The 26,182-nt window shown below is 40.5% G+C and overlaps 2 protein-coding genes across 2 annotated transcripts; both read left to right on the top strand.

Annotated features, from left to right (window-relative positions):
- The first annotated feature begins 688 nt into the window (after positions 1-688).
- On the top strand, positions 689-14,115 carry efcab7 (EF-hand calcium binding domain 7). Its single transcript, XM_029500459.1, has 14 exons — positions 689-1,000; positions 1,867-2,078; positions 2,374-2,460; positions 2,777-2,984; positions 4,769-4,890; positions 8,039-8,180; positions 8,725-8,834; positions 9,007-9,170; positions 9,907-10,040; positions 10,133-10,281; positions 10,618-10,827; positions 11,385-11,492; positions 11,720-11,802; positions 12,209-14,115. Exons 1-13 carry the CDS (start codon positions 868-870, stop codon positions 11,798-11,800), a joined length of 1,860 nt encoding a protein of 619 aa, XP_029356319.1. The 5' UTR covers positions 689-867; the 3' UTR covers positions 11,801-11,802; positions 12,209-14,115.
- Positions 14,116-14,824: 709 nt separating this feature from the next.
- Positions 14,825-22,845, top strand: pgm1 (phosphoglucomutase 1). Its single transcript, XM_029499735.1, has 11 exons — positions 14,825-15,172; positions 17,100-17,262; positions 17,454-17,597; positions 17,769-17,894; positions 18,055-18,245; positions 18,857-19,011; positions 19,136-19,251; positions 19,351-19,486; positions 20,364-20,547; positions 20,920-21,054; positions 22,155-22,845. Exons 1-11 carry the CDS (start codon positions 14,927-14,929, stop codon positions 22,242-22,244), a joined length of 1,686 nt encoding a protein of 561 aa, XP_029355595.1. The 5' UTR covers positions 14,825-14,926; the 3' UTR covers positions 22,245-22,845.
- Positions 22,846-26,182: the final 3,337 nt, after the last annotated feature.

Genomic DNA, 26,182 nt, shown 5'->3' on the forward strand with positions numbered 1-26,182 from the left:
ATCACCCAACAATTAATTTAAAATGATAGTGGATGATAGTCTTCAATAATTTTCAGTTTTAAGGGAGTCACAACAACACAAGGTGAATAAATAAATAAATAAATAAAAACACAAGGCTTAAAAATGGTGGGGGGTATTTTGATGTTGAATGTTGATTTTGATTTTGATATGAGAGTGAAACAACGTTAACGATGTCAACAGCGCTAAAATATAAATATTTTTCTCAACTAAATAACTTCAAGTGTACTTTCCATCTAATTATTCTTTACTTTCACTTTATATCTAAATTAAGTAGTTAATGTGATGAATTGAAAAGAAAGCGTGAACAAAACTCACGGGATTTTCGCGTTTCGGTCGGCGTCGGTAAAAGTTTGATCCAAATGTTTGAAACTGGCTCGTTGTTACCCTCAAATAGTTCGTATAGAACACCAATGGTCATATATAGTTCCGATATTGTGTGTTAAAAAAAATGGCTGGGAAAGTGTACCAGTGTAAAAACTCAAAAAACATATACTTATCGGAATTCTGAGCTCGATCTTTGTCTCTGTGATATTAAAATAAACGCAAAGAATGGACTTAAATGACAGTAAACGGAAATATTTGAATTGTTGTTTGTTCCCTCCGAGTCTTGTTTTGGGGAACACCGATGAGTTTGTGTTTACTTAGCAACAGGCTGCACCTAGCAACGGCTAACGACGAACGGCACCGCCAGCTGCAACGCAGAGCAGTAAAATGTCTTTTGCAAGCTTCGCGTTGATACCTACGGCGTGTTAAAACAGTAGTTTGGCCGCCATATCTGGCAATCTACACGTTCATACGCTTGAGAGAGCTAGCTAACAGTAACCTGGCCGACCGCATCTCCCGAAAATGTCGTTTCAGGAGTCACCCCGTCCTTCCGACGACGAGGAGGAGGCTTTCTACATGCAGTGTAGAGCTGCTTACCTCGCTGTTTTCAGATCCAGTTTGGCAAACATCGCTTCGAAGCAGCAGTTATGTCGCGGTAAGACAATTTAAATCTACTCATCTACCCTGCTCGCAAATGAGCTGTCAGTTTGTAATTCAAGGGAAAACGCATACTTGTTTTATTATTTCTTTAATGCCGTTTTAAAACCTATAATATTCGTTGGTTACTTGGTCACGTGTCTTCAAACAGTCGTGCAGCGTGATGAGATGTGGGGTCACTCTATCGCAACCAGCAAAATGAACCGCTTCCGGTATCTAAATAAATAAATACATACATACACCAACGAGCCCTCGAACTTGACTTGCTGCTAGCAGGAATTTAGTGTTTATGGGCCACTCTGCCTCATGTGCAATCTGGTGACATCACGTGTTGATAAAACTTCAATCTTGGAGCTTCCATTAGGGTCGCCATCTCCCTGAAAAATAAAGAAGGGACACCTAGTTGGCAGGGCTGGCCGATCCGATTGCCGAGAGGCGCAAAGTCATTTTTACAGACTACATCCAACCATGCAACCATCACTGACCCGCCCGTGGATCATCATGATAAAAACCCATGCCTATGCTGATGAACATTAATCTCTTTTGTAAAGTGACTTTGTGATGAATCCACTTCTCAAAAATATCACAAATGCATGGGCAACTTTTGGCAAAATGTGGAGAAGAGGATGGACAATGAGCTGAAACAGAATATACACAACGCAGTCTTAAACAAGGGCAAACTGAAGATGTCGAGCCTTTGTTTTACTCTTATCAGTGGTTCAAATGTTGACTCGTTGCACAAAAATTAATCATATTGTGGGGAATTCTAGATTCATGAAAGCACAACAAGGGTTGTGCTGGAGTTGTTTGTTCACTCTCTTCACCACTTCCATAGTCAGCCAGGTCTCAATTTATCCCATTCAGTTCTCCAGCAAGCAGGAAGAAATCCATCATATGCTACTCTCAATAAATACTGGACCCCAAGAACATCTAAACTGAACTTTGATGACTTCTGTGAGATTCTCAAATGTGAGAAGAAAACTGAGGAAAAAGAGCTGATGAGAGCTTTCAAAAAGATGGATGTGAATGGTGATGGCTACATCTCACACAGTGAACTGGTGAAAGCCCTTACTACTGTGAGTAGTTTTGTACATTTTTATCAGACAAATAGGCAACAAATGTTAAGGAATTGAGTAAATATTTTGGTTTTCACAACAATTCAATATTGTGAGTAAAGTGGCTTATGTTGTACAATCAGACTTGTCAATAACATGTTACAGATGTAATCTGCATAAATATAAATCGATAGAGCCAATCCCTTTTTGGCTCAAGGTAAAGCAAAATAGAAATATTTCTATTGTAATGTTTTTTATGAATTAAATATAACATATGTTTGGCATAAAAACTTAGAAAATATATTGAATCTTTCAGCAAGGAGACAAAATGTCCCTTGAGGAGATGAACACTATTTTCTCACTGGCTGACATCAACCAAGATGGCAAACTGGACTATGCAGAAGTAAGTTTGGGCAAGTGATTTCTATTGGACTATACTTGGTGGTTGATCAGCTCAAGGTAATTAATGAGGCAAAGCCTTAGAACAGTGGGTATTATCCAAATGTTTTGAAACTGTGAATTTATAGCAAAAATAGCCAAAGCAACTAAATTTCCCAACCTTGTTGTTGAATCAATGAGCTACAAAAAAAGCATCAGTTAAGTATTAAAATGATTTAGTGTCATGTGCTTATGTACATCCAAGCAATTCCTACCCTCTCACTATCTCAAAACTGTGTGCATGTATCAACCCCTAACTTGCCGTTTCCTGCTGCTGTCAGTTCTGCAGATTGCTTGTGTCTACAGTAGACCAATGTCAGGTGGCTGCTTTGGAGAGGCTGGAAGCTGATGCTAAGCTGAAGAGACAGAATTTTGGCAGCCAGTCATACAGCCCTCCAAAAAGCTCTGTGTCACCAGCAGCATTGGCAGCACAAGTGGCATCAACCCAGCCTCACCCTCCAGATGCATCTGATGCAACTCTCAAGAAAGGTGCAACATTTGGTTTCCCAGAAAATGTTTTAAACATCAGTTTATGTCAATGCTGTGTTCAGTGAGCAGATATATTTATGCTGGTGTAAAATTCCAGAGCTACATGTCCACAGTAGCAGACGAAGTAGCACCCTATCTTAGATTTGTTGAAGGTATACTCCACTCTTCCCAAACATGCGCACCGATTGCCCCAATATGCTTCAAGGATTAGTTTTGATGAATAAGTAATAGCTCTGTTATTGATCGATTTTTCACTCCTTCTATGACAAATCACCTCATTAAGACAGTCCATACATCACAATAGGTCGACAATTAGAGCAGCTTATTCGGAGGGAGGAGACTGTGGAGTGTTGTGATTTGGGTAATAATTTCTGCCATTAAAAAGTTGACAAAAGCTCTGTCTACACTGTTAAAAGATGCCATTTTCAGCTTTGGCTTTGGAACAACCACTTGCCAAAAATATGTGTTTTTGTTGTCTAAACAAGCAAACACTGGGTTCCATACCCGTTACTATTCTCAGCCAGTTGAAGATAGCTGTAAAGACCTACCTTTTTCACTTTTAAACCAGCATTTTGAGGCAAAGGAACACAGAATCCTGAATGAGCGAGCCAAGGACAGGCCCACAGTGGGAAGATAGATGGGGTTGATTTAAATGGTCAGTCCATGTTCATGCTATTGATTTGGAGGATTCTACCACTTCTCACTGGGGAGATGATGAGGGATTAGATGACGGTAGAGAGGAGGACCCAGTCGACCAACACTGCAAAAACAAATGAGCTCCTACACAGTAGTCGGGATTATCACATTATTGTGCCTCTCCCAGGTATTGATTTATACCTGTTACATTTTAACAAGGCGCTGACATGTGAGGCTACGTGATCACACATGTTGAATGGGTTATTCTTGGACCTCAAAAACTGTTTTGACTGCTCATTTGGTGTTACATTTGTCAGTATAAACTAGTACTTTCCTGAGAAATACACTACAACTGTATGGCCAATTTTCAAATAATTGAAATTATTAACTTATATATTTGGTGTTTTGTATCTGACAGACCAAATTATGGGCTCTCATGGCATTTCTCTGATTGGTTGATTTAGCACAAGGGGGACCATGGATTTTGGAACAATACTCAAACATTCAATATAAACTCACACTGAAGCGTTTGTCAGGATGTATTTAACTGCATCTTTGACAATGTTCACGAATGAGCTCCAACTTGGTTGTCTAGATTAAAATGCTCTCATCAATACAAAATATATCCATGACACTGGGTCTGTTTATTCTCTGCTACAGTAATTTGCTTGTAAACCTATCACATTACTTGATTTCCTGGGCTTGGAAACAATCAGACCTCTCATTAGTGAATTGATGTTTTCTGGATTCAATTAGTTTTCAAGGAAAAAGTTGTACAAGATAATAGATCTGAGAAGATTCTGTTATGCCATTTTTGATTTTAAATGTCTCCATAATTAATTAAAATGACGCTTTTTTTGGAACCCTCTTGCAAAATAGCCATCTTCATTTAAATCTGGGACTGGACTTCTGAGAAGACAGATTACCATGTCAATTATGTTGTGCACCTCATCTCTCTTTTGAAAGTGTGTTTACCGTTTTGACAGGGGTGGGTTTTACTTAATCAGTCAGTCAGTCAACCGCTCTGTTTTGTATTAGTGATTATATTTACTGATGATAATTTTGTACATGTATTTTAAGCATGTGTACTTGTCTTTTTCATTTCTCATCTTGATGTCTGATATGTGTGTGATATGTGTTTGTGTCAGAAAGCCGTTCGTCCTCTCGTCCTTCCTCTGCTCGCAGCAGGCGGTCGTCTCTGTCAAACTCAATCACTATGACATCCAACAGCTCTAAGGGCAGCAAGATACCAGAACCTTCAGGCTTCCAGGTAAGTTATAGGAATTTGATTTACTGCACTCATAATTTTTTAGTATTTACAAATTTTTATGCCTCTGTACAAGCGGCAGGAGGCCAGGATGATCTCACGGCCTACTGTGGATTTTATATATCAGTGACCAATCGAGGTAATGTCTTTAAATTTGGCACAAACATTCAATTTACACTGAAGAATTAATTAATTAGGTCAAAAGTCAAGGTCACTGTGACGTCACAAAATAGGTTTTTGGCCATACGTTACAAATTCCTAAACTAATTATGATACAAGTTAACACTATCATCTACAAGGGTAAGATGGTTAAGTGATAAATTTGATATAGAAATGGCCAAAACTCGACTTGGAAAGTTAAATTGCACCTGCAAATTATTGGGATTTAGATGGTTTGGCAAAGACATGTGACATTTGTTTAGGTTTCACTAAGAATACACAAACAGACAGCTGTTAAATACAGTGCTCAATTTTTCTTTTTGTTCTGTATTTATTTTAGAGGGGACACTTTTATAACATGCTCGTCTGCCCCATAGATAGCAGTTATAGTCTAAGATAGATTACAGTGCCCATCCAGATGTAGATTTTAATATGAATAGAAACATTAATAAGAAAACAAGCCACACAGATTAAAACAAAAGGAATGGTGTAGTAAAATCACCATTAAATGAACTGATGACCACCACATTATTTTTGACTACATGACAGATTGCTGTTTTAAGGCTGTTTCAACTTGAGTTTAAAATGATCGTCACTAATGTAATTACATCCTGATCTTCGTCACCTTCAACCTTTATAAGTCAAGAAACATTGAGGGGTGACCCTCATTTTCATTGATGCTGATGCTGATGTTTGCAAAAGCAGAAAAAAAGCTGAACTATTGGAATATAAACATCGTTTCAAAATTAAAATAATTTACACAGTATTTTTGTCTTGTATTAGCGAAATGTTGAACAAATCTTAGATTAAAGCAAGAATGTACCATTCTTGATAAAGTCTGGAAATCTTGCACACGAGTCCATGTAGAAGACCCCAAGATAACAGGCACCCAGCGGCTCCCCCAGTATCACTGCCGTCCAGTGTTTTTGATGGGCGAATTTAGCTCTGGGTGGATAGATATACACCGTATTGATCCCCCGCTCTTTGTTTTCACTCTTTTTGGCTTAACCTCGCCTGGTTTGCTTTACAGCAAGGGGGGAAAGTAAATAAATAAATAAAGCATGAGCACCGTGTTGAGATTGGAAAGAGCCAGACATTATTGAGGTAAAAGAATGTGTGTCCAGAGATTACCTCCAATAGAAGTGCTGCTTGCTATATTGGCTGGTATATTGCCACAGGCTGATAAGTGGTGGGTTTGGGTGGAGGGAAGGCTGTGTTTTTGTAGTGCCCTGAGTCTGTATGTGCATCTGTGTGTCTGATCTTGTGAGATGTAAATATGACTCAATGAATACAAAGCTGGGTAGTCATGATTGTTCTTCCTTATTCTCAGTATTCATGTATAGGTTAGAATTCTAAAATGAGAATTTTGAAGTGAAATGTGTGTGTGTGTGTGTATGTGTAAGTGTGGTTGTGTGTGTTTGTGGCCAGTTTGGTGTATGTGACCCTCTGTGCAGCAGTAAATCAGACCTGTGGCCAGAGCAGGTGACAGCACCTCTATTAGTCTGCAGCCTGACCCTCTCTCTATGGGGTCATTAATTCTGATGTCTTTAAGCAGTAGACGGGTGCCCATGGCAATTTCCCTCATTTAATATTGTCTGGACAAACCACTGAAGTGTTATGATTTGATCTTTTATGCCTCTCACAGCCCAAGATAAATACTTTGAGGAAATGGTTTTTTCTCTAAAGGAGTGACATGCTCCGTCTTTATGGTACTTTCTTTGTTTAACTTGGTGATTTATTTGTCCACTAAAAGGATATATAGCCTGTTCCAGACTTGCGTAGCCCTCAATGTCCTCTTACTGTGTGTCCACATCAACTGTGTTTTCATTTAATGTGTCTCCAGTGAGTGGAAGGAAAACTTCCTTGTTTTGATGTTCCTGTTCAATTTCAAATTATTGTCTCATTTCAGTTGTGCTGCCAGATAAAGGAACAACAGGATTTCAAAATGAGAGAAATATTAGGATTCATAAATATTGCCAAAGTAGCCTCTTGATAGTTTTGAATGACCGCTGGCCCAAGATTGAAAAGGCTGTATTTATCAAAGTTAAATGGACTCCAATTTGCCATATCAGGTACCAAAGGGAGATTTACTTCAGCCTGCAGTAGAAAACACTGTGTAACACTTCTGCCCTCCTCTGGAGCAGCATGAGAATAACAAGTGTTTACACACTACTGGGCTGAGATAAACTGTGAAATAATAAATATGCCCCCTGAAGGTTGGACTGATAATTATCACAATGGCAGTTTCTGTTAATCAAGTGAGCAACCTCAATGTTGTGATTGACTGCTTAATTCACTTTTTCATGCCGGAATATACGCTACTGTCCCAAGATCAATCTCACATTTAATAGGAACTGCAAATTAGTTTTGGTTTCTGTTGAATGAAGAAATACATTTTCTTGTCAGGCAAAACTATTTGTTGGGATTGTGTCAGTATCTAAACAGGGACTGCACATCATCAAGTATATTAGGTTACACATAACATGAATTACTGCATGTGATTTCCCATTCATTCAACGTTTATCACTAATCCATTTCCTGAAAAACGGGGCAGCTGGAGCCAATCACAGCTCACACTGGACAAGGGTGGGGTCCACCCTGGACAGGTCACTAGTCCATCACAGTTGAAACACACTGAGACCAACAACCACACACACTCACTGCAGTTAACCTAAACATGATGTCTTTGGACAGTGGGAGGAAACTGGAGTATCCAGAGTGAATCCAAGCAAGCACAAGGAGAACATGCAAACTGCTCACAGAAAGGCCCCAGGCCGAACTGAACCCGCAACCTTCTTATTGTGGGGGCAACAGTGCAAACCGCTATGCCACCGTGCTCCCTGTAATGTCTCAAAGGACTTAAAATAGCAAAAACTGTGTCTGACAAAGGACTCATTCTTTTTCTACTTTATTAGCCACACTGTATAAATGAAAGTTTATATATTATGTGTGTTGTTGGATGAGCAGAAATATCTGTCGTTCATTGTTCCAGGAGTGGCATCAGAGTTATATAAGAGGATGCTTCTTCTTGGAGGATGATGGGAGTATCAGCTCTCTGCAGTACCAGCTCCATGTCCCCCACACAACCAGCATCTACCTAAAAATCCAACCACTCAGCCTCAGCCACAGACCTGGTACTCACACCTTTTTTATTTCACATGACTGCTAACTTTACTGTCCATAGATTAAAAATTAGGTTCAGGAAAATAACTGCACCTCAGGAGCTAGTGGAATTGCATTTCTCATACAAGCCTTCTTTTAATTGCCATCTGGACTATTTACTGCACCACTTCAAACTGCACTTGTAGGAACACATAGTGTCATTGCACAATTTTAAAGGCGCTTTTTGTGACATTGTAACATAAAGTATTTCCTCAGTAATGTACTGATCATGAATCATAAACAAAGTCCTTGCAGGAGGCTGACTTTTCTTTATTGGCCTCTGTCTTATTTTACATTGTGTGACAGCAGGCCAGGTTTTTTAGGAAATGTGTTCCAACTCAGTCGACAATAACTCATAAAAAATGTAGCTATTCACCTCTTTACATTTTGGGTTGGGGTTTTTTTTTTCATTCACTTGCTTTCATTCACGCTTTTTTGCTCAAGTTCTGATCATAAAAAGGCTAAATATCACAACTCACTTAGCTTAAATATTCCTGGTGTACTGTTAACTTTCAGATAAATGTTCATCTTGGATGACAGTGGATACAGCTCTCTTTATCATGTCAGCTGGTGATACCAAAGAAGACACAACTGTGGTACATTTCACTGAGTCAAAAGACAAAGAGGTATTTCTGTCAATATTGACAGCTGCACATGTACTTTGTCATTTGTTCATAACTGTTTTTTAACCCTTGATACTTGACAGAGTTTGTGTGATAAACATTTGGATCAGTTGCTTGATGAAATTTTCAGAATATGCAGTGTAATTTTAACTTAGAGGCTCTCCTATTCCTACAGATGTATTTTTGGAAAGGAGAACTGAAGGCTGGGACTTACTACTTGCTTCCATTCTCCAGCGGCTGCAGACTGAGGAAAAGGAGCAAAAAGAGCCTACCTGAAAAATCTGCGGAGCTTGTCTACAAGACTGACACAGGAGAACTCGACCTCACCAAGGACCTCAGGTTTGTGTGTACCTGTTTGTTTCATTTATGAACAATATATTTACATATAAAAAAAAATAACAACACACAACGCTTTTTCACCCAATAAATTCTACTCTGAGTTATTATCACCATTTTTCGGTAAAGAAAAGAAATACTGAAATTGTACACTAATTCTGAGTGTAATAATGTGTACACATAAAATATGTACAACTTTATTCAACACACTACACATTGGGCAGAACGGCAGCATAGTGGTTAGCACTGTTACCCCACATCAATGGGGACTTTTCTGTGCGGAGTTTGCATGTTCTCCCCGTGTCTGTGTGGGTTTCCTCCAGGTACTTCAGTTTCCTCCCACCATGTTTGTCCATAGGGCTGATTGTGATTGTGAGTGGTTGTTGGTCTTTGTCTGTCTCTGTATGTTGGCCCTGTGATGGACTGGCGACCTGTCCAGGGTGTACCCCGACCTCGCCCAATGTGAGCTGAGATTGGCTCCAGCACTCCCCACAATAAGGGTTAGAAGATGAATGAAAGAATGAAGGAACACTACACATAATTAGAAATGTAACTTCATCTTGAAAAGAGAAGCCTATTAGTAAAATCTGTGCTTTGATGCATCCTTGTGTATGCTGGGCAGAAAATGTTTTTGCTCGTATAATGGTGAGAGCAACACAAACTTAGACAAGAGGAAGAATGAATGGAGTTGGTTGTGTCTTGCGTCAAATTTCTCTGTGTTGCTCTTTTTGTGCCACAGGGAGGTGCTGTCTGACATCTTTGAGATTGTAGACCTTGATGGAAATGGCTTGCTCAGTTTGGAAGAGTACAATTTTTTTGAGCTAAGGACCAGTGGAGAGAAATGTGACAAAGATGCCTGGGCTGTCTGCAAAGGTGATCATTTTCAGTATTTAGCTGGCACATAGGAATGCCATCGGAAATGAATGATTAGTATTAACAGCATGTCTTTTTTGTGGGGGGCAAAGAAAACTTTGATATGCGGAAGAACCAACTGACAGAGCAGGGTTTTATGGAACTGAACCTGATGGAGGCGACAGAGAAAGATGGAGACCCTGCAGACCTGTGGGTCACCCTGGAAGCCATGGGCTACAACCGCATGCTGGAGCTAGCTGAGGTATGTCCTCACATCTAATTCCACTCAAAACAATATCGCTTGATGTCAGGCTCATACGCTTGAATTTAAGACTAATACCTACCACATAATAAGTTGTTCAATGCAACAATATATATTTATGACAATTTTGTACACATTTCTCTCTGACCTTTTTACGCGAACTATTTGATTGCTCTGGTCACACATAGTGATTTATAAGCTTTAGTCTCCCATTTTATTATCACACACACACACACACACACACACACAGAGGGACAAAAATGCTTCTAGACTCTCAATAACTCACCAGGTTCCATTAACAAATTTAACGAATGTCCCTTCCTTTCACTCTCTCAGGCTTGTCCTTTCCAGATAGATGTACACTGTGAAGGCACTCAGCTTTCAATCCAGCCCCTCAGCATGGAGGCAGGGCCCAAACTTCTCAACCAGGCACTCCAGAAGTCCATCACAGCAGCAGCAGGGGCCAAAGCCCTAAGGGGACAAGACAATGTCTTCATCTACACCTACAGAGGAGAGCACAGGATCTCTTCCCTGATTGCCAACAAGGCAGGACACTTTTTTTTTTTAAGCTCTGCAGAGAGTTGTATATTGAAAAAAACAATAACTAGAATGTGACGGTCATACAGTCCCAATGTTCCCCGTTGACTGTGATCATTTAGTTGTCATGCATTTTAATGGTTAACAGGATACATATAATTGTCTGTGAAGATTTGCTGCACAATAAGTTTGACTATACTCATAAGTAAAACTGACAGCTACAGGCTGTGGTTGCAAGCAACCATTCACCCCATTTGTAATTGATATTCAACAGTGGTATCCATTGTCATAGCAACAGGAACCACGCTAAAAGAATGACCTAGTGATACAAAAGAACAACTTCACAGGAAAACCGTTCACCTAGCTATGTTGAGGTTGTTACATACTTGTTTTACATTTGCAAATTATACAATCCAACTACAATAGCTCCAGCATCTGTGCAGATGAGTTGTCTTGGATGTAGTAATGTCTTCTAAATGGTCTATACAGAAAAGACATTTTTCACCACAAATTAGTACGAATACACCCCTCTTAATTAGTTCATCTACACACTCTTTGTGTTGCAGACCAACCTGAAAGTGACTATACATGTCAACAACGAGCAAAGCAGGAATTGCATTACCAGCAGAGGAATGAGTGTGTTTGCTGTAGAGGTGCCAGCCCGGACCAAGATGGTATGAAGTTTTTCCTTAAGAAATTTCTTGATGATTATTATCATCATAACATATGCTCATCTTGGAACTGTAATTATTTCCACTCTTCTACAGTCAAATTTATAATCACCCTGTTGATCTAATAGAAATCTATATTACATATGATGGTTAATTGGTATGAATTGGTGTTATTTAGATTATAGAATATAAGTTATTGTTAATACAAACAGATGTGCCTTATGTCCCAGGTGTGCCAACATGTGCTGCCCATCAATGAGAAACAGGACTGGACCTATAACTGTGTGGAGACCATACTTACCTGCACTTGAAGGTATGCTAAACTGTGCTATTGTTGCAAGAAAGGCACGGGGTGCAGACTTTCGAATTAATTATTTCTATTCAATATCCTATTCAAATGGGTTATTGAAGGATAACAGTTATACTGCAACCAACAAATCTCGAAAAGGTACACTGCTTAATCATCACAGCTTTTATGGGCTTAGTTTTGTGTTTTGTGGCAACAGCAGGAGGTGAGACCCTCGATCTGCTTCTAGCTAACTACTTTATCAGAGCCACCTGAAGATCATAGGTTTCAGCCATCAGAGGTGTCAAATACTGATGGGTGGAGGTCACAGTAATCACAAGATACAGGTGATAATGTTTCGTACTGCTGCTGTTGTGCCTTTGTATATGTGATCCATTCATTCATCCATCCTCTACCATTAATCCGTTTCCAGGTCGCAGAGGGTTCTGGAACCGATTCCAGGTCACACTGGGCGAGGGCAGGGTACACCCTGGACAGGTCACCAGTCCATCGCAGGGTCAATAGATAGAGACCAACATCCACTCACACTCAGACCTACAGACAATTCTGCTGAGTCACCAATGAATCCAAACATGATGTGGGAGGAAACCGGAGAAACCCATGCAGGCACAGGGAGAACATGCAAACTCTGCACAGAAACCGAAGCTGTGAACTTTTTATTGTAGGGCAACAGTGTTAACCACTGTGCCACCATGCTGCCTTGAATATGTGATATGTTTGCTTAATGTAGATCGTTTAAAAGAAAACCTTATATTAATAAATATTTTCAATATACAAGGGATCAAAGGGTAATTATCTGTCTTGTAATATATTATATTCTGGACTGTATATTTTATTTTGATTATACATTTTTTCTTGGTGCTCTTAGTATCTTGGTATTGTGTTTCTTCAGGAAATGCATAAGACAAAAGCAGATTCTTTCTAAATGATGTGTCACTGCAGCCTTAAGACCTTCTGATCAGTCGTGTTCTCAGGAGAAATGTGGATTTCTTGCAACTGAAAACACTGCAACATTTTGTGGATACTATTGTTGTGGCGGAAAGAGGTGGAAAAGAGGAAATCAGGTTGTCCGGACACAGGTGTCAGATGGGGAATCTCTTTATTCACATCAGCCCTACTAACAAAGCCCCAGAAAACATGTAACATGCTTCTTATACCTAAAACAGCTTACGTGTGTTGTGTGGATAGCCTTCACCCTTATCTTGAACAACCACAGTGACTGTGCAGTTCTGTGTGCGTTTGTGTGGTGTAGTTCTCTTCCCTGGCACCCAGATGTATTCTACGTATTGTTTTGCACCAGAGCCGGTCCTGATGACTTGACTCTCATATTGACACATGAACAGAGACAAGGCCTCTGAACCTTGTCTTTCTCCCACACTATTAACAGAATAACAAACACTAATAAAAAGTGACAGTGCCTTGACCATTTAGGCAACAGATGATAGTTTCAGTGCTGTCCTGTTGGACATATGACATACAGTCATACAGTAGCTTCAAGGATTTGGGCCTGGCAATGAAATGCATTCCTTTGCACTGCGCTGGGGTCTATACTTTATTTGCCCTTGGCCTTTTCAACTGAGAAGAGTCTTGACCTCCTATTTATATCTTCCTGGTCACTATTTGCCCTTTGACTTTCTCTGCTGAAACAGTAGAGCCAGTTACCTAAATGTCACATGGCATTTGAGATGTATTTAATGTCCGCTCTTACTCTCCCAACACAGAGGTTTAGTAACACTTGACTGCTCAGTGTACCTGAATTGAGAGCCAATTCTAACATCTACTTACCAGGACTTTCACTCTGTTTAAAATCAGCATATTTTGGTTTTCAAATTATTGTCATTTCCTTGTAGACCTTTTAATTCACAGATTTATTTTACATATTTTATTTTAAAGTTAAAAAAAAAAAAAAAAATTTTAAACAATGACTCTTTCCCTAAATTAATGGCATCACCTGAAAATACTAAGTAGATTTAAATAATCCTAAACATTAATTGTAAAGCGCATACATTTAAACTGCTTTTGATATGTAATCAGCAATTTCCTTCCCTTTTCGACTACTGAGCGATAAAACCATATACACATACATGCTGTGTGCAGATGCATACCTTGCTTAAACAACAGCCTCAACACTTGGTCACATGCCCAACTGTTTGCAGTTCTCACTTTAAACTTTGTTCCGTTCAGGATGACCAAACACACTGTGGTGCAAGAGGCAAACTGTAGTTGCCTGAAATGGAAAATTTCTCAATCATCACTCCGAAATTCGGCCTGCCTCTCAAATAAGAGTCATATTACAATATATTTCTTTCAGCATGTGTAAGTGTTACTTATATGTATTTAATGCATTAGTGAATTCATTATTTAATACATGTAGAGATTGGGTTGTTCATAGTGTAAAGGTTTGCACAAATAGCCTTGCAGTTATTGAGCCCTGTGCATGTGTCGACCTTAAAGTTACAAAGGTCTGCAGCAGTATGAATTAAAATGGGTGTTTCCTGGAAAATACCTGCAATACCTCACCTGCATTTCTACAAGTCTTTTGTATTTTTCTTTGTGTTCATGTATGGGGCCATTATTAAATCATATTTTCAGAAGGGCCTATGCATGAGATTAGAATATCTTGTGTTTGCTGCGAGCCCAGGGGGACTCTCCCATCCCTTTTCCCACATCTACCTTTCTGACACTTCTTCAGCATAATAGGCAGGTAAAAAACTGTCAGGAAGAAGTTTACTGTTTTAATTATTATTATGGGATAAGTTGCAAGGAGATGGGAGGCTCAAAACTTCCGGAGCTTTATAAGCCTCGCTATGACTCTGATCACTGAAAATATGAGATGTATTTATCGTATTATAGTATTTTTTTTTTTTTTTTTTTATTATTATTAATTTAATAACATGAATTTGTTGCAACACCTAAGAAGCAGCAGAGGTTGTGGGTGTGAAGACACGCCACAAGGCTTCTGCTTGCCCTTTAAACCGAGAAGGCGGATCTATGACAGAGGGGTGGGGGGGGGGTAGTTGTCCGCCGTGTACGTGTATCTGCTCGGGCACTGCAGTCGCCTCCCCGTCGGGGTCACGGACAGCGGATCACACCGGGCAGCGGATAGGTGAAGGGGGGTGGGATCGTGAAAATGGTGAAAATAACGACAGTGAAGACCAAGCCGTACGGGGATCAGAAGCCCGGGACGAGCGGCTTGAGGAAGAGGGTGACCGTGTTCCAGCAGAACCAGCACTACGCGGAAAACTTCATCCAGAGCATTATCTCTGTCATCGACCCCGCCGAGCGCCAGGCGGCCACTCTGGTGGTGGGAGGAGATGGGAGGTTTTTCATGAAAGACGCCATTCAGCTGATCGTCCAAATCGCTGCTGCCAACGGGGTCAGTAGAGAGGACAGAGACAGTCTGTCCACTGTCTCTGTGCAGCTAGCTAAGTTAGCTACCCCCCCCCCCCCCATCCAACTGATTCCTGGTGATAACCTGTCAGTCAGATGCTGAGCGCTCAGCTGTCCTCTGATGTCCTTCGTCTTATATCCCGATGTCTAAAGTGACCACTGCGTCAACGGAAGCCGGCAGGAGACACACAGCTAGTCAATGCCACGGTTTCTAAGCGACACAACACTGCAGCATTGTGTACACGCGTGTGGTTCACGTTAGCAAGTTCAAAGTTTATTTTGGGGTTTTAACTCGTTTAGTACTTTAATAATGTAAGTGATGCAGTGTTCTGAAGTAATGCTTTCCATCTCATTCAGCTAAACAACATTAGCCAACGACGCAACAGCAGAGAAACGCATGTCCGTGCATGTATCGTGTTCCTGTCTGTATTTGTTGTGATTCGTTAATAACCACCAGCCCGGATTCCATCTGTGTTATCCAAATCAGGTCCACAGCACGTTACGTTTAAATGATAGTTGCCATCGACACCCGTGTGGATTCTCCTCGGCCGTCTCCGGTGCCAGGCTGACCGCGATGATCTTTTGGATAAAGTGCACGAAGGAGGTCACTTCCCGTCATTGACCTTTGACATTTACACCCTGACACGGCAGCGTCTTCGCGCCTCCATAACAAACAAGCAAAAACACCAAAAACGCATAGCCCCCCCCCCCCCCCCTTTATTGTTTTCAAAGCAATCTCGGGTGTTGGTCGTGCACAGTTTTTAAAATGTGGATTGTAATGATGTAAAAGGAAGCCTGTCTCTCAGTGAGTGAGGTGAGAAGGCTCCACTCTGACAGCCTGCAGTCGGAAGGGGGCGTGGCGACGACACAGTCACGCTGCTGTGCACGTGCCTGATGGGAGAATGAATGAACACCTTCCTCACTTTATATTTTTAATATTACCCAACCAATGCTCTTATTTAAACTACAGCACTCACGAACAAAACTGAAAACAAAAAGCTAGTTTTTTTTTTTTTTTTTTTTTTTTTTTTTGGACAGGACATCATGGCTGCTGCCTAGACTGAGTCTGTGACCTTTCTCATGAGATGCCAGTGCTTTAGTTACTGCAAAAGCAGCTAATGGTAGATTCATGCAGACTCATGCATGGAGGTTAAATTTGGACAAAGCTGCAGGTTTACCAGGGGTGTCTGTTGAAATTCGCCAGTGTTGCAAAGAGGCATTGCTGCTCTTGCATTTACACAAAGCAAGCCAGTGCATGTTCAAAGAGACAGTTACTTCACCGGGAGTGATATGAAGATCCATAAATAGATTTTTTATGGAACCTCAAGAGTAGCAGTAAAAACTCAACAGTAAATATACAGGAATTAAACAATTAAGAATGGATCAGTAAACTTAATATTGAGTGTAGTAAAGAGAAAATGATCCTAACTAAGTCAGTTTTTGGTTTGATCAACTCTTGCAAGAAAATATTCCAAAATATACTAATGCATATTTTTCAAGGTACTTAACAGTCAGGTTGTCCCATGCATTACAGAGAACTTGCCACCTCTTTAGATTCCTGCCACAGATAGATTCTTAGTGTTTTCTATCTCTTCATGTGATACTAAACTGACTCCATTGTGTTGAGACCAATGCTCCTTTGGGGCCTGTTGATCTGTTGCAGGACTTGTTCTTGTTGCTGAAGATAGTTCATCATGGCACTGGCTGAATGTTTGAAGTCGTCACACAATGCAGGCAAATTAGTTTTGGACCAGTCAAGTTCCTGTCTGTGCCTAAAACCTCCGCACAGTACTGTATTGTTTGTAATAACATGGTTACGGTGCTTGCACGTTTAGTTTACCCAACCCTGCCCTTCAAAAGAAATTTCATGGGTGCTTTAATCCATGCATGTACACATGTGTTCCTGCCTGCAGATTAATCATCTGGTGATTGGTCAAAATGGCATCATGTCCACCCCAGCAGTCTCCTGTGTGATCCGCAAAATAAAGGCAGTTGGTGGCATCATCCTCACAGCCAGTCACAACCCAGGGGGCCCCAATGGAGATTTTGGCATTAAATACAACATCTCTAGTGGTGGTGAGTGGAGAAAATATTACGTTCCCATTTATCCAGAACCTCTGATAGACCCACCATAATTTATGGTGCACTGCATGCAGTAAAGCGATTTGTCTGTGGTTGTAGTCAAGAATGCTGATCAGTGCAAGCTGCACTTGCTGCATTTGTAATAATATAATTCCTCATTATCTTTCTACTTTCTCTTTCCCCAGGACCTGCCCCAGAGGGCATCACAAACAAAATATTTGAGATCAGCAAAGGCCTACAAGAATATCATATCTGCCCAGAGCTGAAAGTGGATCTGTCCAAGATTGGCAAGCAGACCTTTGATGTGGAAACTTTCAAGCCTGTCACAGGTACACTGACACAAAATGCCTACCATCAAATGAGAGTGCAGGCTATTCGTGTTTATGGCAATTTATTAAGAGTGACTCGGAATGTGTCATTTCATTATGATCCGGTCATCTGAAGTAATGAATACTACCCTATCATTTATTGCTCTCTTTTGCTTTCACTTTTTCTCCCAGTGGAGATAGTGGACTCTGTGGAGGCCTATGCTGAGATGCTGAGGGGCATCTTTGACTTTGCTGCACTGAAAACACTTTTATCTGGAGACAAACACATCAATGTCAGACTGGATGCTATGCATGGAGGTATAAAACAGCACAAAAAGAGTTTTGTAATGCGAACGCATCGCTATGTAATGGAGTTTTGAAATGTATACTTAAGGACTAAGCAAGCTGATGAAGTAGTTCCCTTATCTCTGTAGCAAGGTCTGATGGCTCCTATTATCCACACACTTTCTCCCTCTAGTGGTTGGACCGTATGTGAAGAAAATAGTCTGCGAAGAACTGGGTTCTCCTGCCAACTCTGCAGTTAATTGTGTCCCTCAGGAGGACTTTGGGGGCCATCACCCCGATCCTAACCTGACCTACGCTGCTGACCTGGTCAAAACCATGAAAGAAGGAGAGTATGACTTTGGAGCTGCTTTTGATGGAGATGGTGTAAGTCAACTTTCCCCCTGGGGATGGTGACATTAAAGCTGTTAAATCAGAGTTGAGAGCATAGTTGTGAAATTTTTTTAAACTGAATTTCGATTGATGATGCCAACTCACATAAAATTAATTTAATAAACTGTTTTATTGAGATTTTTTCTTTTCTTTTTTCTTTTTAATAGACCAGAATTATAATGGGCCAGTGTCTGGGCTGAGGCTGAATTGAACTCATTTTGACTTTGGCACAACCTTTAATAAGGACAGCAAATGCTTTTAGTCAGCTGTTTTCCTCTAGCTTTTCTTATATATTGTGCAAATTGTTGTTTTTTTTTAATGGCACAATCTTGGCTTATAACAATATTGGTTACCTACTAATTTATAATGGCATTGTAAAATGGAAGTATTTCAAGCATAGGGGGTTTTGTTTTGAATTTTTACATTTTAGGCTAAAAAAATCACTTGAATTTCAGCATCTGTAGGAGCCTCTTTTAGAAAACCTCTAAAAAGGCCAATAAACTTACTGAACAAACCCAGTTTAGGAAAAGAATTCTTGGAAAACTAATCAAAATCAGAACAGTGCTTTGTTATTGCTGACCCAACTCATTTTGCTCCCTCTGTAGGACCGTAACATGGTGCTGGGTAAACATGGCTTCTTTGTGAACCCCTCAGACTCAGTAGCTGTCATTGCTGCCAACATTACCAGCATCCCTTACTTCCAGAAGACTGGCGTCAAAGGACTGGCCCGCAGTATGCCAACCAGTGGAGCCCTGGACAAGTAAATACCATTTAACACGATGGCTAAGTTTTCCCTCCAGGGTAAACTGAAAACATCTTGGATTCTATTTATTTTCGTATAAATTTTCATCGTGTGGTTTATTGTGTGTGCATATCGGTTCCAGTGTGGCTAAAAATCTTAAGATGCAGCTGTTTGAGACTCCAACCGGGTGGAAGTTCTTTGGGAACCTGATGGATGCTGGCAAACTCTCACTGTGTGGAGAAGAGAGCTTCGGCACTGGTAAGTGAAAATAATCAGATTTGTGTAGCCAAAACAATGTGCCCCTCCCATAATCACTCACTCACCGCCCTTCTTCTTCTCTCTCTGCTAACCAACCAGGCTCTGATCATATTCGTGAGAAGGACGGCCTATGGGCAGTGCTTGCATGGTTGTCAATCTTAGCCACCAGGAAACAGAGTGTGGAGGACATCATGAAAGATCACTGGCAGAAGTTTGGCAGGAACTTCTTCACCAGGTCAGCTCCAGTCCATGTAAAATGGCTTATGACAGATGGGCTTGAGTCCCACAATAGAGCAGTTTCACATTGCCAAAGTAAAGAGTGTTTTTTAAGATCTCCCAGTCTTGCACCTTGGTTTGTTGAAAGATCTACTGTGTGTGTGGGGGGTGGGGGGTGGGGGGGGGGGACAAGGATATAGGCTGGTCAAGTTATAATCTGCTGCCATCTGGTGGCAAATAAGAGAGAGCAGGACATGAAATCAGAGAGTTGATTCATGTGACCTCGGTTGCCAGTGTTTAGGCTGGTAGTATAAAACAGTATAATTTAACGCTACCATACTGCAGTGTCCAAATGTGTCTTGTAGAAGACAGAATTTATTGTGTTTCTGTTGTGCTTATGTGGATAAGGAAGCAAGTGTACATTAACATTGTTTCGGTGTTTCTCAATGAAGACATCTTAACCTCCTCTACGCACCAGCAAACAGGGTTCAAAACATGTAGGTTATTTGAAAAGATGTTGCATTTTCCTCCAAATTTTCTATTCTTTCTCTGCAAGTTATGTCAAGTGCAGGATTGCTTTCCGAAGAGAGAAGAAAAATATATTGGAGCGATCAATAAATCAAGAAATCAAAAAATTATACAAGCAATTCTATCCTGCAGTTACAAGTACAGGCCTCATTTTAGCAATGTTCCCTAAAAACATGAACGGGTCAGTGTAACCCCTTAACCCTGATCATATAGGCTGGAGTGGGAAACCCTAACAGAGGCCCTATACTTTACACAATGATGTAAAGTAAACTTGAAGTGATTATGTTGTGAGCAAAAATGTTCTAAAACCAATTTGTTAGCAGATCGTTTTTTTTTTGCGGCCACCTCGTTTCAACTTTTCATTACAGATACGACTATGAGGAGGTTGATTCTGATGCTGCCAACAAGATGATCAAAGACCTGGAGACAGCAATGTTCGACCCATCCTTCAAAGGAAAGAAGCTCTCCTCTGGTGATAAGACCTATGAAGTAGCTGTTGCTGACAACTTTGCCTATACAGACCCTGTTGATGGAAGTGTGTCCAAAAATCAGGTAGGCAAGTGGCTGAGAAATCATCACATTTTCATGGCTGCCCTCTTAGGTTTTCATTTATTATCAGCTCTAATCCATTTCTAAGGTGAAAATATTTTTTTGCTGTCCCGTTACTGCAGTCAGCTGTTAATAATTTGAACTGAACATAGCCTTAAACAGCACAAATAGTTGATATAATGTAATAATTGACTGAATAGTTAAAAAAAAAAATGCCATTATTAAAGTTAATGACCAATGAATTACTTCCACCATGTTGGAGAATGCAAGTTACTGACTTACTGCACCTCATGCATTTTACCTCCACATGTTTTCCTGTTACTGTGCATCTCCATTTATCATCATTTCTCCGCTGTCTTTCTTTCACCTTCTCAGGGCCTCAGAATCATCTTCTCTGATGGTTCTAGGATTATTTTCCGTCTCAGCGGTACAGGCAGCGCAGGGGCAACTGTCAGACTTTACATAGACAGCTATGAGAAGGACCCCCAGAAGATTTACCAGGACCCACAGGTCAGCACAATAAGGAGTAATTTCAGCCAGATAGATCCAGGGAGAAAAAGGAGGTAGACAATGAAGTCATCAAGTAGGAAAATAATTGTTCATGGTACAAGGAACCGTTTTTTGCCTCTCTTGAATATTTTCATACGTCAAAAATCACAGGGCAAGAAAAAAAGATACCCAACAATTCAATTTTCCACAGAGCTGGTCAAAGGGCGACTCACTTTATTATTGCCGTGCCTTAAAGGCTTGGGCCCCAATTCTTCGTGCTGGATGAAATGATCTGTAATATGCAAGTCGGCTTGCATTGGGTGGAGCTCTCCAAAAACGACTTCCAGAGCTTGTTTTCAACATGGGAAATGATGAGGGTGTTTGGCCAAGTCTTGACTTATGGCAGCTTATCAGGGCCACTATGAAAAGCATCAGGGAAAAAATCAAGGATGAGAGTTCCAACTAGACACTTCATAAAGTCGTTTTGACTGGTGTGGACAGGGACGTGATGTAGAACAAGAAAGCGAGACAAGTCCAAAAAACTGAGAATAAAGATTCCACTCAGACCTTCATCCTCTTCAATGCTAATGCGTTATGAGTGAATGGATAAGCAGAAACATATTGCTTCAGGACCTTAACCTGACAGATAAATGTACAGTGGGTTATTGGTTCAGTTGGCTGACTTAGGCTGAGTTTGATTTAAACACATAGAAAGTTGCATTTTGATAAGGACAGGTTTAGAGAGGAGGAAGCTCTTTACATGTCAGCCAGAAGAAAGAGTTTTCTGATTTCACTCTGTTTTGCTCATCTTTGGCTCACACACCGTCGTTAAAAATCACGACCAGAAAATGACTTCATTCTGGTGGATCTCTGATCAGGTCAGCATAGTTTATTTTTTGTGCTCATAGTTTTGAAACTCAGATTCACATCACATCCCTTACATTTAGTTTCTTCTCTGGAGTGATGTTTTTATGAAGAATAATATTCATTTTGATTACATGAAATAAGTAGCTTATCTTTATTGACTGCAGGCAAAACGTGCTTATAAGAAGCATGTTTTGGAAGATGCATGCGGACGGAAACACGAGTATGACGTCACAATATACTGTGTGTTTGTCTAGGTCATGTTGGCCCCCCTGGTGGACATTGCCCTGAAGGTCTCCCAGCTCCATGAGAGGACTGGACGCAGCGGCCCAACTGTGATCACATGATTCCTCTGCCACACTGCCTTCACACTGCCTTCACACTGCCTTCCTCCACTCTTCCTGGGGGTGAAGCTGCCCTTAAATGCTGTCTTGGCTTCCTTCCTGGCCCTCTTAAAAGAAAAACTGAAACTCAACATCTTGGTCGAATACCAGAAATTTCACGATGTGCTCTTGATTTATCTTAAACTCAGTATTACACACTGTCTTCTTCTAGCAAGTATTACTGTGCTGTTTCATTAAAACCCTTAAAAAAAAATAAAAAAATAAGGCATTAGTAATAAGTGAATTAAATTTATAGGCTGAAAAGATGAAATTGAGGGTACCTCGTGTAATTTCTGTTCAACCATGGCACTTTCCAGCTGCATCCCTGAACTATATCATTATGTGCATGGAGAGAAAGTGCCAAACTGAGCATAGATCACCGATTTGGGGCAACTTCACTCCTCTCCTCCCACTTTTCCTGACTGATCTGATGCCTTCCCTTCTCTCTGTCCTCCAAAACCACAAAAACAACCCTTAAATTGAGCCATGAACCAGCTGAACCTTGAAAACTAACATATCCACCAATAATAATAATAAAAAAAACATACATAAAATAAGAACTACGGCCGTGTTTAAGTCTGTTTTTGTGATTTGTTTTTTTTTTCTGGTTGCACATTATAATGCATTTAATATGTATGCATTTCATGTATGTGTCTGCACACCAACATACAACGCTCATACGTATTTATAAATACTGTACAATTCTTTCAAAAAAACTAGCTGGCGCTTAACAAATTCATGGATCCAGCTGCAACTGCTTTAGCAGACCTGGATTTAGAAAACTGAGCGTTCACAGGAGAGACTGAAACAGGAGTGTGTGTGAGGCGGTATTAATAATAGTTTTGTTTCAGCCGGGAAATGATTCTTCGTAAATGCAAAGATCCTGTCCTGTGGTGAACGAGCCAACCGGTGGGACAGGCTTCCAGGAGAGTAAAGTAGTTCAAAAAAGTCAAAGCCCTGAAGACATCCCTTAGGCTAGCTGATAAATACTTTCATCCCCTATCAGGTTCTGTTGTAATAAGATAGTGTAATCTTGATTCAAGATAACTTCTATCCCACAAGCTCGATCTAAAAATAAATGCATTAGATGTTTTGGTTTGTTTCTATTTTTTGTTTTTGAAAGATTTTTAGATCTAATTTATAACAAAGGAAAGGAGTGGATAAAGTTTGAGGCACCAACTTAGACTGTTTGACACTCTACAGGTCCTGGATTGGTGTCAAGTTTTTCTCACACAGTTCTCATATCTCGACTTGAATCTGTGACAATATACTGAAAAGAAGTCAGGGTGGAAAATCAAGTGTGAGCTCTGCGTTTCGCTCTGAACTCGAAAGGGAAAATTGGCCTCATTCACTGATGGCACATTTTCCGCCAATTTCTGTCACATGTGTCAGCATCACTCATTCTGACCGGTGCGATCCGCTCTACCTGTTTGCAGTAATTCCCCCAAAACACGTGGTAAATAGTATAAGTTCCCGAGCTGGAACTAATTGGCCAATCAAGTTGTATTTTCTCAGATATCTAAAGCGTTTGATGTATGATGAAGTGATCTTACAGCTGACTGTTAGGGCTATTTCACATTCCCTGCAATTTACTGGCACAAGCTTTGAGACATACTTCAAATGGCACTCATCAATTAATGATCGCTTAGTAAATGTTTCTAATCCTTTTATCTGTGTTTACATTAAGATTTCAGACAGGCCTTTGAGGGCCTGTTGCCATCCTCCAAAGGTACAGTTTGTGTTATTTGAGATGTGAAACTGCGCAAAACAGTTCCTATCCCTTACCCTTACCTGAGGGATCACAATAACAGGGTGAAAACATTTTCATGCTGCATTGTTCAGACCACGGTCAGGCTGACATTGTGAAATGCATAATGTGTTCCTCTTGCTCAGCCCGTAATAGCTTACAGGCCGTATTTGGATTGGCTGTCATTACATCAGGTAATCACAATAAGGCTTACATTAAGCCGGCCTGGTCCGTAGCTATTAGATGTCCAAATGGCTTTCTCTGGAGCTGGCATGGAGCCGTCTGTTTTTAGAGTGACCTGTTCAGTGCTCGTTCCCAACGTGGCGACGTGGTGGACAAAGACATCTTTCTTTGAGTTCTCCAAAAGGACTCAAGCAAGCACACACTGTGGCCCCGCACCATCCAAATGGGCTTCACTCCGCCGGTTCTTATGCTTCACGCTGCACACTTGTCTGTCCCAAGTGACACAGTTAGAACTGAGGCTTGCATTGCACACAACTGAATGAAATTATTGTATCCTATTCTATCTCTAGCATATTCTTCATGGAGGACTCACTAAAGTGGATGTTATTAAACAGAAGAATTGCATGACAAGTACACAAATTTTGAAAAAATAAAGGTTCTAGCTGTGTGGCAGGTTCTGACATGGGAGTCAGTGATTAGATCAGTTATTGATTATGGCTGCGTATGCATGATGTTCAGCGCAAAGTCAGAAATATTAATATTAATGTGTGCCATCAACATCATGGCTATGGCGGAATTCCCCTTCTTTTGGGCATAATTTCTTTTTTTTTTCTTTTTTTTAGTTAGCGGTTCCAACATGTCACTCACAGTTCACTTTCTTTTTTAGGAAGAACAGCAGGTATTGGATGTGTTTTCTGACTCACTATGTGTTTATGCTCTTCGCAGCCGTAGCCGTAACAAAAAAATGACTGCCTTGTGAGTTGTGACTCTCCATCAGGTGGTGTATTTTAGTTTGTGCTTCGGCTGCACCACAGTACCTGGTGTAGTCAGTCCAACTGTGCCACCCAAACAAACAATACTCCTACAGGGTTGCACCAATAATCTCGAATGGCATTCAGGCCAAAGAAAGAGTTGTAATGCCATCCATTGTCACCGTTTCACCCATTAACAAAACAAGGCACGAGAAAAGGAGCCTTTAAATACAGCAGAATAATTAGGGCCAATAACAGTATCCAGAGTCACAGCTGCCCAGTAGGGCTAATGTACAACAAACCACCCGGCTTTACACACGTATCACAGTCCCTGTGCACACAAAGAAGCTAAAAACCAGAATGAACCCAAAAGAAATAAGAAAATAAAGTTGAACATTTCATTACTACATCATTATTTGGGTTATGTTTTCAGTGTTGAAATGCTAACCTTAAATCATTTTTGGTTCAATACGCGCCACATATCAGTTTAAATATTCGAAACTAAACGAGAAAAGGAAAAGAACCGTTTTAAGGGGTTGAAGGAGACTTTTATTTTTCAGAAAGTGCTTTTTCCCCTGTCATACGCAACTTCTTCTTGCTTTCAAATGACAAAGCGAAATTCCTTTTTATGAAATGAGAAAACCACTAAAAGTCATATTTAAGGAGAAACTATAAAATAATATTCAGCCGTCCCAACTGCCAGACGTTCTCATCAGCTCTCACCAACCTGTGGGGAAGGGGTGAAGCCTTACTTATACTGTAGCTGAAAGTTGGCAGGCCAGAATATTCAACTGCTTTAGGTTAGCGCCACTTGTTCACGCTAAGATCAAAATGTTTTCTTAAAATATGAACCAGTGCCATTACCTTGGTGTCGTTGCAGTTAATGCTGTAAATGGTTAGCTAAATTCTAGCTGACCATACTAACGTGGCCATATTAGCTTCTTTAAGGTGCTAATGTTACTCATTGGCATGCATGATCAAATACCCCCTTTTTTTCCTGGTGCCACATCCAGGAATGCAGACGCATGATAAGGTAACATTGCCCAGTGTAAACAGTTAATATCAGTTAAAGCAGTTCACCTATCATATCATTACCCTCGAACTGTAGTTGTACCATTAAATGTCACCTTCACACCAGGCAGTGTCTGAACTTGGTAACTGTATATGTCAATTTTCATACTTTTAGAGAAACAGGATCCTTTGGAAAACATTTTGAACAC

Source organism: Echeneis naucrates, chromosome 4, assembly GCF_900963305.1.
Source record: "Echeneis naucrates chromosome 4, fEcheNa1.1, whole genome shotgun sequence".
NCBI classification, from domain to species: Eukaryota; Metazoa; Chordata; class Actinopteri; order Carangiformes; family Echeneidae; genus Echeneis; species Echeneis naucrates.